This window comes from Artemia franciscana, unplaced genomic scaffold, assembly GCF_032884065.1.
Source record: "Artemia franciscana unplaced genomic scaffold, ASM3288406v1 PGA_scaffold_1180, whole genome shotgun sequence".
Taxonomy (NCBI): Eukaryota; Metazoa; Arthropoda; class Branchiopoda; order Anostraca; family Artemiidae; genus Artemia; species Artemia franciscana.
The window spans coordinates 335,717-349,712 of NW_027062618.1; the positions used below are offsets into that span (position 1 = coordinate 335,717).

The 13,996-nt window shown below is 34.8% G+C and overlaps 1 protein-coding gene across 5 annotated transcripts in view; it reads right to left on the bottom strand.

Annotated features, from left to right (window-relative positions):
* Positions 1 to 13,996, bottom strand: part of LOC136041233 (transient receptor potential-gamma protein-like) — a 239,030-nt gene that overhangs the window by 45,081 nt on the left and 179,953 nt on the right. For all 5 annotated transcript variants that reach the window (XM_065725825.1, XM_065725827.1, XM_065725822.1 and 2 more), the window contains exon 11: positions 5,112 to 5,251. In XM_065725825.1, coding sequence (XP_065581897.1) covers positions 5,112 to 5,251 — 140 coding nt within the window. The remainder of the gene's footprint in view (positions 1 to 5,111; positions 5,252 to 13,996) is intronic.

Sequence of the window (13,996 nt, forward strand, 5' to 3'; positions counted from 1 at the left end):
ATTGCTGTGAGCTGATAGCAAAGTGCTGTCCTAAATTATTCTCACCACAGTTTACAGTAGAACGAAGAAAGTTCAAAGACTTGAGTAACAGACATGTAAAAAGATTGTTCTGGGACTTGATAGTTAGTCTGAGAGTTCTACTCAAAAAATGCTATGAATGGCTGATTTGTATACTTATAATATGTTAAGAGGGTCTTCAACTCAATACATAATGGGCCATTTTAAAAATTATGTTGTATTAGATATTCCAACCAAAAATGTAAACATGATTGAAGAGTTATATTATAATGCCACATGTACAGTAAATAAAAAGGTTGCTTCACAAAATGTATTTTGGTTAAGCCAGAGAAAGCAGGGCTGCAATATATCGTCATCATTATTCACCGAGGTGACGAACTGTATTCTTTGCGGGTTATTCTTCGGTTATTCTTTGCGCTTCATGAGAAGTTATTCATTGGGATTCTGCTGATGGTATTTCTATTTTTCTTTACTATCCAGAGGATTTTTAGCACAATTCACCTATTGTAAATTAGGCAATCTAGCTGGCCAGGGACTTCCGGTTTAAGTCTTTAGTCGTTCAAAAATGGTTTTTAGGCTCTTTTTAGGGTCCCATTTTAGGGGTAACCAAAATTTTGATGCCTGGAGCCCCAGCCTGACTTGTGATTTTGCATTAGTTTCCTTGGTCCTGGAACTTACAGTTATAATTTCAAAGCGGTTTGTAAACTAATTTCTTGGCTCTTTTTTTGGCTTTTTATTGCTGGGCAATGTTATTTATATTTTTTCCCATGAGACTAAGTCCTATTCACTTAAAGACATAAAGATACATGTTTCGAACTTATAAAATGTTTTTGGCTCTTTTTGGGGAGCCATACCAGCAAATAATTTCCATTGATGCCTAGATGTAAGAATTAAGATGTGCTGTTCTTTATTAATGAATTTGTGGATACGAGCTTCTGATATTATCACTAAAAACAATGTATTTGGCCCATTTCCAGGTTCAATAGCCCTTTCCAAAAAGTTTGTGGTCCTCTTAAAATAGGCAATGATACCTGAAAATTTCAAGCTCGTTCGCAAAAGAGTGCTTAGCCCTTTCTGACACGTTAGGGTCCACTCGACCAGGGACCTATGGTTTCAACCCGTTTAAAAAAAAGATCTTACGCCCTTTCAAGGGTCCAATATTCAGGCAAACCAACATTGTTTTCCATTCTTTTGGTGTATTGGGATCTCATTGACCCAAAGGATGTCAGATTTAAATTTATAAGGTGCATTTTTAAAGCCCAGTAGCTTGCTCATGTAAGTTTCAAGCCGTTAGAAGTTAATAGTCTTCTGGCAAACTTTAAGCCTTTTTTGGTAGGGAACAACTTTTTTTCCTATTTTGCTTTCACATTGCAGTCCTCTTGAGCCAAGGATTCAGGACCATAAGTCATAAACTCAAAAAGCAGAAGTTTTCTGCGTCGTGGATATAATTATTACAAAAAAAAATAATATATAAAGAAGCCAATCAGACAAAAAGTGTTTGGCCCTTATTGGTTGTCATTGTGTTGCGAGAGCAACACTTTGGTTTTGTCCCGTTTTTTTTTGTTTGTTTTTTCCTAAGCCGCCGATCTCAGCTTATTCCTGGAAACTGGTAAGGGTCTAACCTGTGAGGTTTTTACGGAAAATATGGACCTCAGGCCGGATTGATTAATATGACATTACATTTTGGAAAGCTCCGCAGAACTCTTGCCTGGGGCCTAAAAGGATGGTTTTTGCTTGTCCACGAGCTAGAGCCTATGGTGTGCGAAATGAAGTGGAGTTCTATAGCCTATGTCAGAGAGGAGTATCTGAAGTTGTGCAGCCAAACTTTCGTTTCATCAAACCATGATTCAGCTTTCGAGTGAAAGCTCCGTTCTAGCAGGCAAGCAGGCAGGCACCACTTTCAAATTGAAGATGGACTAAAATCTATAAGTGTTAAACATATGCGGCAGTTACCCGGCCCCACAGCCAATATATATTCTTTGAGTGATAAATAAAAAAATTTACAGAAGCAAAAATGTGGCATTTTCCCACGGGTCCGAAAGTGCTGCCATCTATTGTTTCTACCCATTTCTGTTCGTGATTTCAGCTGAGTTTATCATTCGGTTTTTCGGACTTGGGATTGTGGAAGAGAAATGGTATCAGATACGCCTAATACACTTTAAAAGTTCTCTCATTGCCAAAGAAATTGGAGCTTATCCTTTGCTCCTTTCTATGTGGTGACGTTAGAAAGTTGGCCTACGGCAAAAAAAAAAAATCAATCTTTTGAACTAGGAGAGATATAATTTTTTCTCGACGGCAATCGATAGCTTTTGGTGAGCTGATCAAAGTAAATGACATCCAGTTTTTGGTAGAGGTATACCAGTTTGAAAGTATGAGGTATACCAGTTTGAAAGTATCAAGGGGTTGACAACTTCTTTGTAGGGTACACACTGGAACGAAATCTAGGCCGATACAAATTGTGAGACATATAGAGGACTTGTAAGCAACAGTCAGCTGTTAGGTAATAAGCACCTTCGGCTATCAGGGGTTAGCAACTTTTGTAAGTTGGTGTGTCTATTATTTGTTTCCAGTGTATTTGATGGTAAAACCAATTTGGTTCCAGTGGTAAGACATGTAGGCGACTTGTAAGTAATAATATGCTGTTAGGCTAAAGTCAACTTCAGGGATGAGGGGTTTGCACCTATGCTAGTTGGTGTACCCATTTATTTATTTCCGGTGAACTTGATGCCCATCATGGGAGAGGGACTTATAAGTAAGAATCGGTTCACTTTGGGCAAGAAACGGCTGTTGGCTCATAATCATCTTCGGCAATGAGGGGTTTGCCACATTGCTAATTGATATACCTATTATTTGTTTCCGGTGTATTTGATGGTTAAGCCAATTTGGTTCCAGTGGTAAGACATGTAGGGAATTTGTAAGTAATAATCGGCTGTTGGGCTACAATCATCTTCAGCGATGAGGAGTTTGCAACTTTTGCTAGTTGATGTATCCATTTATTTGTTTCCGGTGAACCTGATGTCTATCACGGGAGAGGGATTTGTAAGTAAGAATCTGTTCAGATTGGGCTAGAAATTTGTGCAAATTGGTGTGCACATTGTATTCGATCTCTTTAAATCTGACAGAATTAAGTGTTTACGCAACGGGTACAAACGATTACGTAAAACAATGAGGTAGTTTCGTAATAATTAGTGTCACCTATGGTATTTTAATCCTGAAAATTTACGGATAGCTTTATAATACCAACTAGATTATATAAGATATTGTTCCAAGTTTTCATCCGTCACGATGTCTACGATTGAAAAGGATAAAGTTCAACTGGCTGCAAAGTCAATTTAGTCCCTTCTTTCGATATTATTTTGTAGTTGTTGTTTTTTCAACGCTGAGGAATAGCCTTTGGTTATATGATAACTGATGGCGTTCTTGTTTGAACAAACCGTTTTAAAAACTTCAATAGGCTGACAACTTCATCATTTAACTGATAGTGAAGAAACAAGCACAAACGTGAATGTAAAACATTAAGATAGTTTCGTTATAATTAATAGAATGTCATCTATGGTATTTTGATCCTGAAAAGTTAGGGATAGCTTTATAATACCAACTAGATTATATAAGATATTGTTCCGAGTTTTCATTCGTCACGATGTCTACGATTGAAAAGGAAAAACTTCAACTGGCTGCAAAGTCAATTTAGACCCTTCTTTCGATACTATTTTGTTGTTGTTTTTTCAACGCTGAGGAATAGCCTTTGATCATGTGATTACTGATCGATAGCGAAGAAACAAAACCAAACACTTTAGTCGGCAAAGCCGGACAAAGGTTGCCGCAACACTTCAGGTTGCCCGGGCAACATAGGTCTATTTTTTTTTTAGACCATGTCTCGAATTATTTTTTACATTAGGTTCCTCTTTGTCTAGTGGCATACAATTTTAGTTTTCAAATGGATTCGGAAAAATAACTGATTTGGCTCATTTCCAAGCCTCTAAGATCAACCTTCCCACCAACTCAGTGTTTGGTCTCCTAAGGCGAGTTAGCGATATTGAAAGCTTAAAAAAAAATTGAAAAAGAGTTTCTGGGCCATTTCTTGGAATCCACAGCTTGGGGACTTGCGTCCTGACTAAAATTAAATTTTGATCCAATTTCTGGACCAGTGATCAGGGGGAATGATTTCTCATTTAATTATTTTTGTGTATTTCCATCCTGAGTATCAATATCTAAGCAAATAAGTTTCAAGCCAAACAGACGAAAACTGGCCCTTTTAGAGGGCTTATTCCTTCAAAGCAAAACTTCGAACTAGCCGGACAAAACAGTTTTGACTATTTCTTGGGCTTCATCTTTTGGCGACCTATGCCCTAAATAACTTTTGTTTAGTTTTGGTTTCTGTCGGCCAAAGCACTGAAATAAATAACGACGAAGATCTAATAAAAAATATTCATTCTAATTTGTTTCCCACTGTCTTAAAAAATTCCCTATTGTTCTCCTTGTTTTTGATGTTTGAAAGCACTTACAGCTGTGTGTATAAGGCTGGTCAAGGACAAAATGCTTTTTAACACAAACCTGGGCCCCCTAAAACCTTCCTCTTTGTGTGTTCCTCTTAGACCGAGGAATAATACATGAACTTTTTTAGCCAATTGAACAGCCACGTCCCTCTATTTGCATTGTCAAGCCTATCTGTTAATACTTGACGATTTCCGTAGCCTGAGGCTCTAGAGCCATGTCATCTCTGGAACCATATTTATTGGACCTTTCGTCATTTACAAAAAAAAATGGAATTTCAGTATACTATGGGAGGCTACGGTAGCCGGGAAGCAAAACAAAAAGTATGGGAGGGAGACTTGTTGCCTTCCCATTACTTTGGACCATTACAGAGGTCACTTTAACTTTCAAGTGAATTAGCCCATTTCCAAGATGATACGACCATCCATCTATACGACAAGGTCCCAAAAAATAATAATGCCAAAAAAGGAGACACTTGGATCTTTGCTAGGGTAACACTAGAGCGTTAGCTCTGATTCTTTTTTTACAAGGCCTTTTATGTTAAATGTCTTTAATATTTATTTTTTCCTATATCTTATTATATAAGAAATATAACTTACTAGATAATATGCTACAGCCCTGAGGGAAATAGTAGCTACGTATAAGGCATTAGTAACAAAATCAATGACATTCCACATATCACTTGAATATTCTTGGAGACCAACATCCCACAGCTGCTTGATTTCACTCCACACAAGACCTATGAAGAAAAGCTAAATACATTGATGGTATTAATTTCAATAAATAAAGGAAATAAGATCATAATATAAAGCTAAAACAAATACATGAAATATTAAAAGTTATATTTAACATCTATAGATCTTGCTATAAATTCTTTTAAACTTTTTTGAATAAATTTCAATACAGTCTTAATATTTTATAATTATAATAAGACATTGTTTTACGAATTATATTAAAATTTATAAAATTTTATGATAGTAAAGTTTCAATAACCATCTTTCTTGATACGCTATTCCATTTTGTCAAATTGGATCTGGGCCAGCATGGCTTATTTGTATGAATAATAATAAATCTAAGCCAATAGCTAACAAGCTACAATTTGGTGGGGTTTTCCTCTTCCCATTTTGGATTAGACTATTACTACAGTTTAACAGGAGCTGCACCCAAACCACAATATACAAACAACAATAAACAAAAATTGTGAACCGATAGAAATCTATCGGCATATTTGTAAAGTGTGTGGGGACAACATTATCACTATAGATAGAGTGCTTAAATAGTGCATTCGATTAGAAATGGCAAAGCAAATATTCATGATGAATAGCGAAGTGAATTACTCAGCATATAACTGCTGAAATTATTCAAAAATTCGATGCGATAGTCCGAGAGAACCAAAGATTCACAATAACGGAACTCAGACTTAGTTTTCCGTAAGTTTTGCGAAGTTCGTTTTCCGAAATCAGGAATGATACCTTCGGTTACTGTAGGTTTTGTGAAAGATGGGTACCTAAAATTTTGACAGAAACCCACAAAACCAAGATCCGAGCGGAAAAGCCTTATGAGGGAGGTATTGCCAAGCTGATTCACCGGTATGACAAATGCCTAAATTTGAGTGACAATTACATTGAAAAGTAGTAAATAAGTATGGCTTTCAACTGTATGTGATCTTTTCTTATACCTTGTTTATTTTTAATTTTGTAGCGTTATCTAATTTTTGGATATTCTTCGTAGGTACAATATTTCTTACAGATTCTCTGCATCCGCTATCTTTACTAGAAATCAATTAAAAATAAAAACTTAAAAAAAAGTATTATTTTTGTCAAAAAATAAGAGCCACATTCAAACTCACTGCTACTACCGCTATTGATACTATTCAGTCCTGACACTAGCAAAAACGAAAATGAGCACTTTAGTGAAATTTAAACTAACAGAAAGTGCTAAAAACGAGAGTATGGCTATTACTCCGTCTCCTTACAACATCTATACAGTTTATACAGGCAGGTGCATGCGTCATTGCAATTTGCAGCGTCATTTGCATTTTTTTTTTTAGAATCTGTATATATTTTGAACCGCCTGGTTTAATTTTAAATTAGATAGATAAAAAAAATCACTCTATCAATCAAAATCCTAGCCACTGCAACAGCACTGCCCATGTAAGGAGTAAAGTGGGTACAAAGTATTTTTTATTATTTTTTCACCAAGGTGCTTCGAGTTGAAGGAGTCGTCGTAGAAACTTCCGAAGGAGCTCCCTCAATTTTAAATGCAAAATTCTATTGCCCATTCCGAGAGTCAAAAGTGATTAGAAGGTAACCAGCCCCTATCACACCCCTTCATTCCTAAGACTCATCCAATCAAAATTCCGAGCTAGCCAAATTGTTCAGAATAGTTAAAAGGCTCAATAACAATGTCCCTCGGATTGCCAACCCCCCATAGCACTAAGGACAATAGCTTTAAGTTATGCAATACAACCATTATTTATGTTTATTATTTGTTATTGGAAAAGGGGGAGGGGTATATTTGACCTTGAGTGGGGCGTTGAAACAAAAACAAAACGTGCTAGGTGCATGCTGGTAGTAATGCTATTGCTACTACTACAACTATTTCTATAATTTAAACTAAGGGCATTAAGGTCTAGCTTTAAGGGAATGTTTGGGGGTGTGTCGAATTTAATAAAAATGCACTATCAGCACACACATTGTCAAAAGGATATAGCAGCAATATGTCAGGAACGGCTTTTTGATGCTTTCAGGGGACGTTGAGGCGGATTTTTATGTAGCCGAAAGGCACTATTTGCCTACTACTACTACTTTTGCTACAGCAACAACCACTACTGCTAAAATGGGTACTACAACTAGTGAGGTTAACTCTATTAAGGCAAAACTTTCAGGGAATGCTTAAAGAGAGTTTCAAATAAATCAAAACAAACTAAATGCGTGCATGTTTTAAAAAGGACATATAAGTAATATCTTAGAAACGGGTGAGAGCGTTAAGTTTAAAATTACGGTGCATATTAAGAGGGATGTTGAACCAACCAAAAGGCACTGTGTGCATGTTGTTGTGTGCATGGCACTGTAGTGAGGTTAACTCTATTAAGGCAAAACTTTCAGGGAATGCTTAAAGAGAGTTTCAAATAAATCAAAACAAACTAAATGCGTGCATGTTTTAAAAAGGACATATAAGTAATATCTTAGAAACGGGTGAGAGCGTTAAGTTTAAAATTACGGTGCATATTAAGAGGGATGTTGAACCAACCAAAAGGCACTGTGTGCATGTTACGACTATTGCTACGACTATTACTTCTACTGAGGCTAAAGATTTTAAGGTAAAACTTTCAAAGAATATTTAAGGGGACGTTGAACTAAGTCAAAACCCGCTGTATGCATTTAGGTTGTCCAAAGGATGCGTGTGAAAATTCTCAGGTAAACCTTAAAGTAAAGGGTGAGAGATATATTAAACAAACCAAAAAGCACTTTGTGTATTCTGCTAGTGCTACTACGGCTGCTACTTCTGCTACTATTACTGCAACTACTACTACCTAACCAAAAGGTTAAACTTTTAGGGAATACCAAGGGCAAAGTTACGCTAAATCAATGCACACTTTGTGTATTCAGGTTTTCAGAAGAGTGTATCAGCAATATCCAAGAGATACTCTTGGGTATTAAACTGAAACTTTCTGGGCAAGCTAAGGGGGGTTTCGAACTAACCAAAGTGCAATATCTGTATGCTACTACTTCTACTACTACTACTACTACGACTGGTACTACTACTGCTGCTGCTTTTATAACTATCACTGCAATTATAAAAATCCGTCGTAAGTCCTAATAATGATGGTATATTTCCTGACGGTATACATAATGATAGTACAACTGCTGATAGAATGTGCCGTCATTTTGCTAATGTGGGAAAGGATTTGGTCCAAAGTATAGTTATTTCTGAGCATGAAGGTAGTTTTAAGAAATATTTATCGAATGCAAGTGATGTTTCGGCGTATTTGAAGCCAATCAACGCTTCTGAGCTTTCTGAAACATTGAAAAATTTAAAAATTAGAGCTTCAGGCTCTGATTTTGTAACAGTTAAAACTTTAAAGTATATTTACCCTGTTATTTCCGGTCATTTAGTGTATTTATTTAATGAATGTTTAAGGACTGGGGTGTTTCCAAGTTGTTTTAAAATTGCAAAAGTTATTCCTGTCTATAAAGGTGGAGATAAAAATGTACTAGGAAATTATAGGCCCATTTCTTTATTACCAGTAGTATCTAGATTGTTTGAGAAATTGATAGTTAAAAGAATGGTTGAATTTTTGGAGAGTAAATCATTTTTTAATCCAAATCAATTTGGTTTTCGGAAGGGTTTATCTACTGAGCATGCTGTTTTATTTTTGACAACTTTTGTGAATGATGCGTTGGATAATGGTATGAAAGTCGCTTCTGTTTTTCTTGATATTGTAAAAGCTTTTGACTGCGTTGACCATTTTATACTCATTGCCAAATTAGAAAATTACGGTTTTAGAGGACCATTTCTTGAATTACTGTCCTCGTTTTTAAAAGAAAGAACTCAATATGTACAACTAGGAGATAATGTTTCTTCAGTCAGTAGTGTTAAATTTGGAGTACCTCAAGGATCTGTTCTTGGTCCCCTGTTATTTTTAATTTTTATAAATGATTTATGTAGAGCTTTTAATATGATTTCGTATGATCTTGACATTGGATGTGACGGGGAAAAAGTAATTGTCCCCAGCTTTGCGGATGATACTCATATAACTGTGGCTGCACGAACAGGAATTCAGCTGTTGAGTCGTATTAGTTCTTGTCTGGAGTTTGTACACAATTGGATGAAGCTTAATAAGTTAAATTTGAATTATAGTAAATCTTGCTTTTTATTGTATGGTAGGAGCTCAAATTATTACCCTTGGATAGACAGACTTAATATTGCTGATATGGGTATTCTAAGAATGAATTGTACAAAATATCTAGGAGTTTTAATTGATGAATGTCTCAGCTTTAGAGAACATATAGATTATATTAGTCTTAAACTCGCTAGGAATGTTGGCATTTTAAGAAAGTTGCAGTATATTTTCCCAAGAGATATTTTAAGAACAATGTATTATTCCTTAATTCATCCTTATCTGCTATATTGTTGCAATGTTTGGGGTAGTACATTTCCTTCTCATCTCGATCGTGTTCGAGTTTTGCAGAATAAAGCGCTTCGAGTGTTATGTGGTGTAGGTTTTAAAGACTCGGTACAAAAGAGGTATATAGATTGCAAAATCTTGCCTTTAGCAGGACTTATTATTTTTTATCGAAGCCTGTTTATATATAAATATTTTCAAAATTGTTTACCAATATGTTTTGAAAGTATGTTTGAATTAGGAAGTGATATTCATACACATTCTACGAGACAGTCCGATATAATTCGTCGTCCGCTTACTATTACTCGTAGATCTCAATTCTCTATTCGGCATCTAGGACCCCATGCATGGAATTGTTTACCTACGACTTTGAGAAACTTGGATAGCTTTCTTGAGTTTCGGCGGGAATTAAAGCTATTTTGCCTTAATATTTATGGTTTTGATAGTTGAGTGGACCTCAAGTGGAGCCAAGATGTTGGTTTTGATTTTGGCGATACTGGTTAAGTGGTTTTAGCTTCTTTTTGTTTTGTCTCTTTTGAAGTGTAAATCCGTTTCGATTGAAATGCAGGGTAATTGATTTTTTCTTCTTCTTCTTTCTTTCTTTTTTCTTTTCCTTTTCTTTTCTTTTTATTTTTTCTTCTTTTTCGTATTGTTTTATATGTATGTGTATTGGGGTTGTAAGCCCAAACAAGCTTTGCTTCGGGCCATTTGCTTGTTTTGTTGTATTATTTATATTAATAAACCCATCTTTCTCTCTCTCTTAATTCCTACTACTACTACTACAACGGCTACTACTATAACTTCTATTACGACGGTTACTTCTAGTACTGTTGAAGCTAAGGGCATTACGATGAAACTTTCAGGGAATGTTGAAGAGGATGCTGAACTAAACTGAAACACATTATGGATGCCTGCTATTAAAAGGGTGTAAAAGCTATATCTAAGAAGCAGCTCAAAGTAATAAGTCGAAACTTTCAATTCTTGCTGAAGGGATGTTAAACCAACAAAATTGTCCTATAAGCATTCTATTAATACTGTTTCTTCTGCTACTACTAATACTACTACTAAGGCTAAGGGTATTTGGGAGAAATTACCAGAAAATATTGAGGGGTATGTTGAGCCAAGTTGAAACTCGATATCTGCATGCAGGCTGTCAAAAGACTACATCAGCAGTACCCCAAGAACGGCTTAAAGTGTTAAGTTGAAACTGTCAGGACATAAGGAAGGGATATTGAAAGAAACAAAAAGGCATAGTGTGAATATTATTAGGGCTCACTTTTAATACTATTACTGTTGTGCTAATGCTGGAGATACTAGTTAAATTTTCAGGGAACGATGGGCGCTGTGTTGAATTGCATCAAAACGCACTGTGTACATGTGGGTTACCAAATGGGTGGGTTAGCAATATCCCAGTGACGCCTTAGGGCATTAAGCTGAAACTCATAGGGATATCAATATTTCTACCATTTTTGCTACTGCTTCTATTATTACTACTTCTACTATTACTGCTAGTATTGAAATAAATCAAAATAATTGAATTGCATACAGGTTGACAAAATAGACAAGATTGTCAAGATGCACAGACTCGGGACTAGAATATCTTAGGACTAGAATAGGGTATACGGTAGAAACTTTCATGGAAAGTTTGTGTCACTTTAAAACTAAATTAAAAAAACAACAAAAAACACTATATACTTGGTTGTGAAAAAAGTTGCCAACAAAACACATTTTTGCTTTTTTAACTTTAATATATCCAATATTATAGAGAATTTAGAGTGGCGAAACCCTATATAGGCCAGTGTATTCTCCTGATGAGCCCTTATGTTGGGTGTTGCCTCTGAAATTTTTCTATATTATTTTTTCTATTGTTCGGTAAATGACGACTTATACTTATTGACGACATGACTGCCTGTCCATAGATTATTCTTTATGGTTGATTGTGTGTGGCTATGCGGTTTGACCTATGTGATTGTATGGATGAGTAGGGTTAAGGCCTCATTCAAGTGCTGGTCTATATTAATCACTAATTTAGGAAAACAGTCTTCCTTTTCTCCTTCTGTCTTTTTTTTTTTTTTTTTTTCTTTTTTTTTTTTTGTGTTTGTGCTGTAGCATTGGTGATTTCTCTTTTCATGATATATATATATATATATATATATATATATATATATATATATATATATATATATATATATATATATATATATATATATATATATACACTGTCAATATGTTTTCAGCATTCAGTGAAGTACAAATTATGTTTTGTTCTTTAGAAGGTACGAGGGGCTAAGCCCTTTTCCTCTTAGATTCTGCTCGTTTTAGCTTTGATTCAGCTATTTATTGTATTTTGGTTGGCTTTGGGTTTTATATATTTATAAATGTTGATTTATGGTAGTTTTATGGCTGGAAAATTATTTGACTTTATTTCTGCTCATCTTTGGTTTAAGGCTGCTCTTTAATTTGCTTTGAAAAATTTGTTGTGGAATAAATTCTTGAAAGCTAATGACCGAAAAAAAAGTACTGAAAATAAACTCAATGTTTTATATTTTAATCATTATGTCTTAATTTTTAAAATATCCTCAATTTCAGATTAAAGATTAATATATATTTGTTAGTTTGTTCAATGTTATAAATGCATAAAAAATGTTTTCAGTAGGCTAAAGTACAAATTACCCAGCAACTAAGAGAGAGTTTACTCGTGGGGAAGAGGGGAAGGAGGTTGCCAAAATCCTATCGTAGTATTTTCTTCTCGTCTAAATTTGACTTTGGCGTTAAATTTAGTTTCTACTACCTCTAGAATTTGTTTATCCATCTATATCAGTAAATGTTATCTTTCTGCCTGATGAGATTATTTGTTCTAATTTATGTTTGTTATGGGGTTTAGCAGTACTGTTAAATTTACAGGAAGTTGCGTATAGGAACTGGAAACCTTATAGGTATGGTTATTGGACAGGCCAAATCCGATGGTTTAACCTTCATAGATATTGCATCCCTTTTATTCAATTATTTCCCCCCCCCATGTTTCTGAAATCATACGATAGTTTTTTATTCTAAAAAAATTTAAAAGTATATTTTTACATTTGATGTACTTATTTTTACACTAAATTAAATTTGACATATTTCTATATTTTTGGACCCACTGTACACAACAAATATTTTCAATGTGTATATTATTACAGAAATTCTGTTTTTTACTGTTTTGACGATTTGACATGGGTTAGTCTTTGCTCATTACAGGTTCCTGGCCACGAACTGTCTGACCTCATAGTGGCTTTGTCTCACTCCGTATAAGATCAAAGAAAATATAATTTTTGAAGGATCATGTCTTTCTTGGGAAATATTAATAATCCTGTAGACATATGGAGGTCACAAGGGCGGTGATGATGGTTTTGATTAAGCTATTTAAGTTGAGTTCCCGAAGGATATTGAGGAGAAATGACATGTGTAAGATAAATACATATTTTCATAATGGCACAGTAAATGACCTGGAAGGCAAGAGGAATGGTTATTTTCCTCATACGTAATAAATTAACTACACGTACAATGATTGAGCTTTTAATAAAACCCACTGACTGTATGCAATTTTCACAAATAAATATATTCGATTGCCTCCAGTGTTCAGCCATGAAAAACAACAAAAACAAAAAAAAGCTCTCTTGCCAGTATTCGAGAGCCAACTGACTGTAAAATCACTCCACACCGTTACGTTTTATATATTATCACATGATCGGTTTAAGAAGAATGATTTGCCGGGTGTCACGGACACTTGCCAACTACATAAATTGAGATTATTTTCATAGCTAGATTCGTCTTCATGGAAATTTATTTGGGATGAATTTATTTATTGAATTTCTAAATACCCATTTGAAAGTTAAAAAATAACTGGCACGCTATTTAGAACTTTTATGAAAATTTGACTTTAAAGGTCAAATAATTTTCTCGAGCCGACAGTCTGAAAAATTAAATTTTCAGATAACAAATTTGAAGGGCAATCAGTAAATAAAACACTTTCAGTTACGAATCTCCGCTTAATTTTTAAACTCAAACATAGTTTCAGTAAGGCACTATTGAAAGTCTAGTATAAATAGTAGGGGGTTGAAAGGGATAATATCTATTGGTTGTAAATTCTAAGTGCACATTTTAGTTTCCTCTGATTTTTCGTTTTTAATGAAATTGAGGAAAAACTTAAGATGAACAGGAATTATCCTGTTCATGTAATATCTGGAGGTTGCCCCTTTAAGCTGACGTTTGACTCTTTTTGTCCATCCTTCGAAAATGAATAGAAAAAGCCAAAATATCAGAAGAACAGTACAATACAAAATCTAACTTTTTATCACGATATTCGAGAAGAATGTC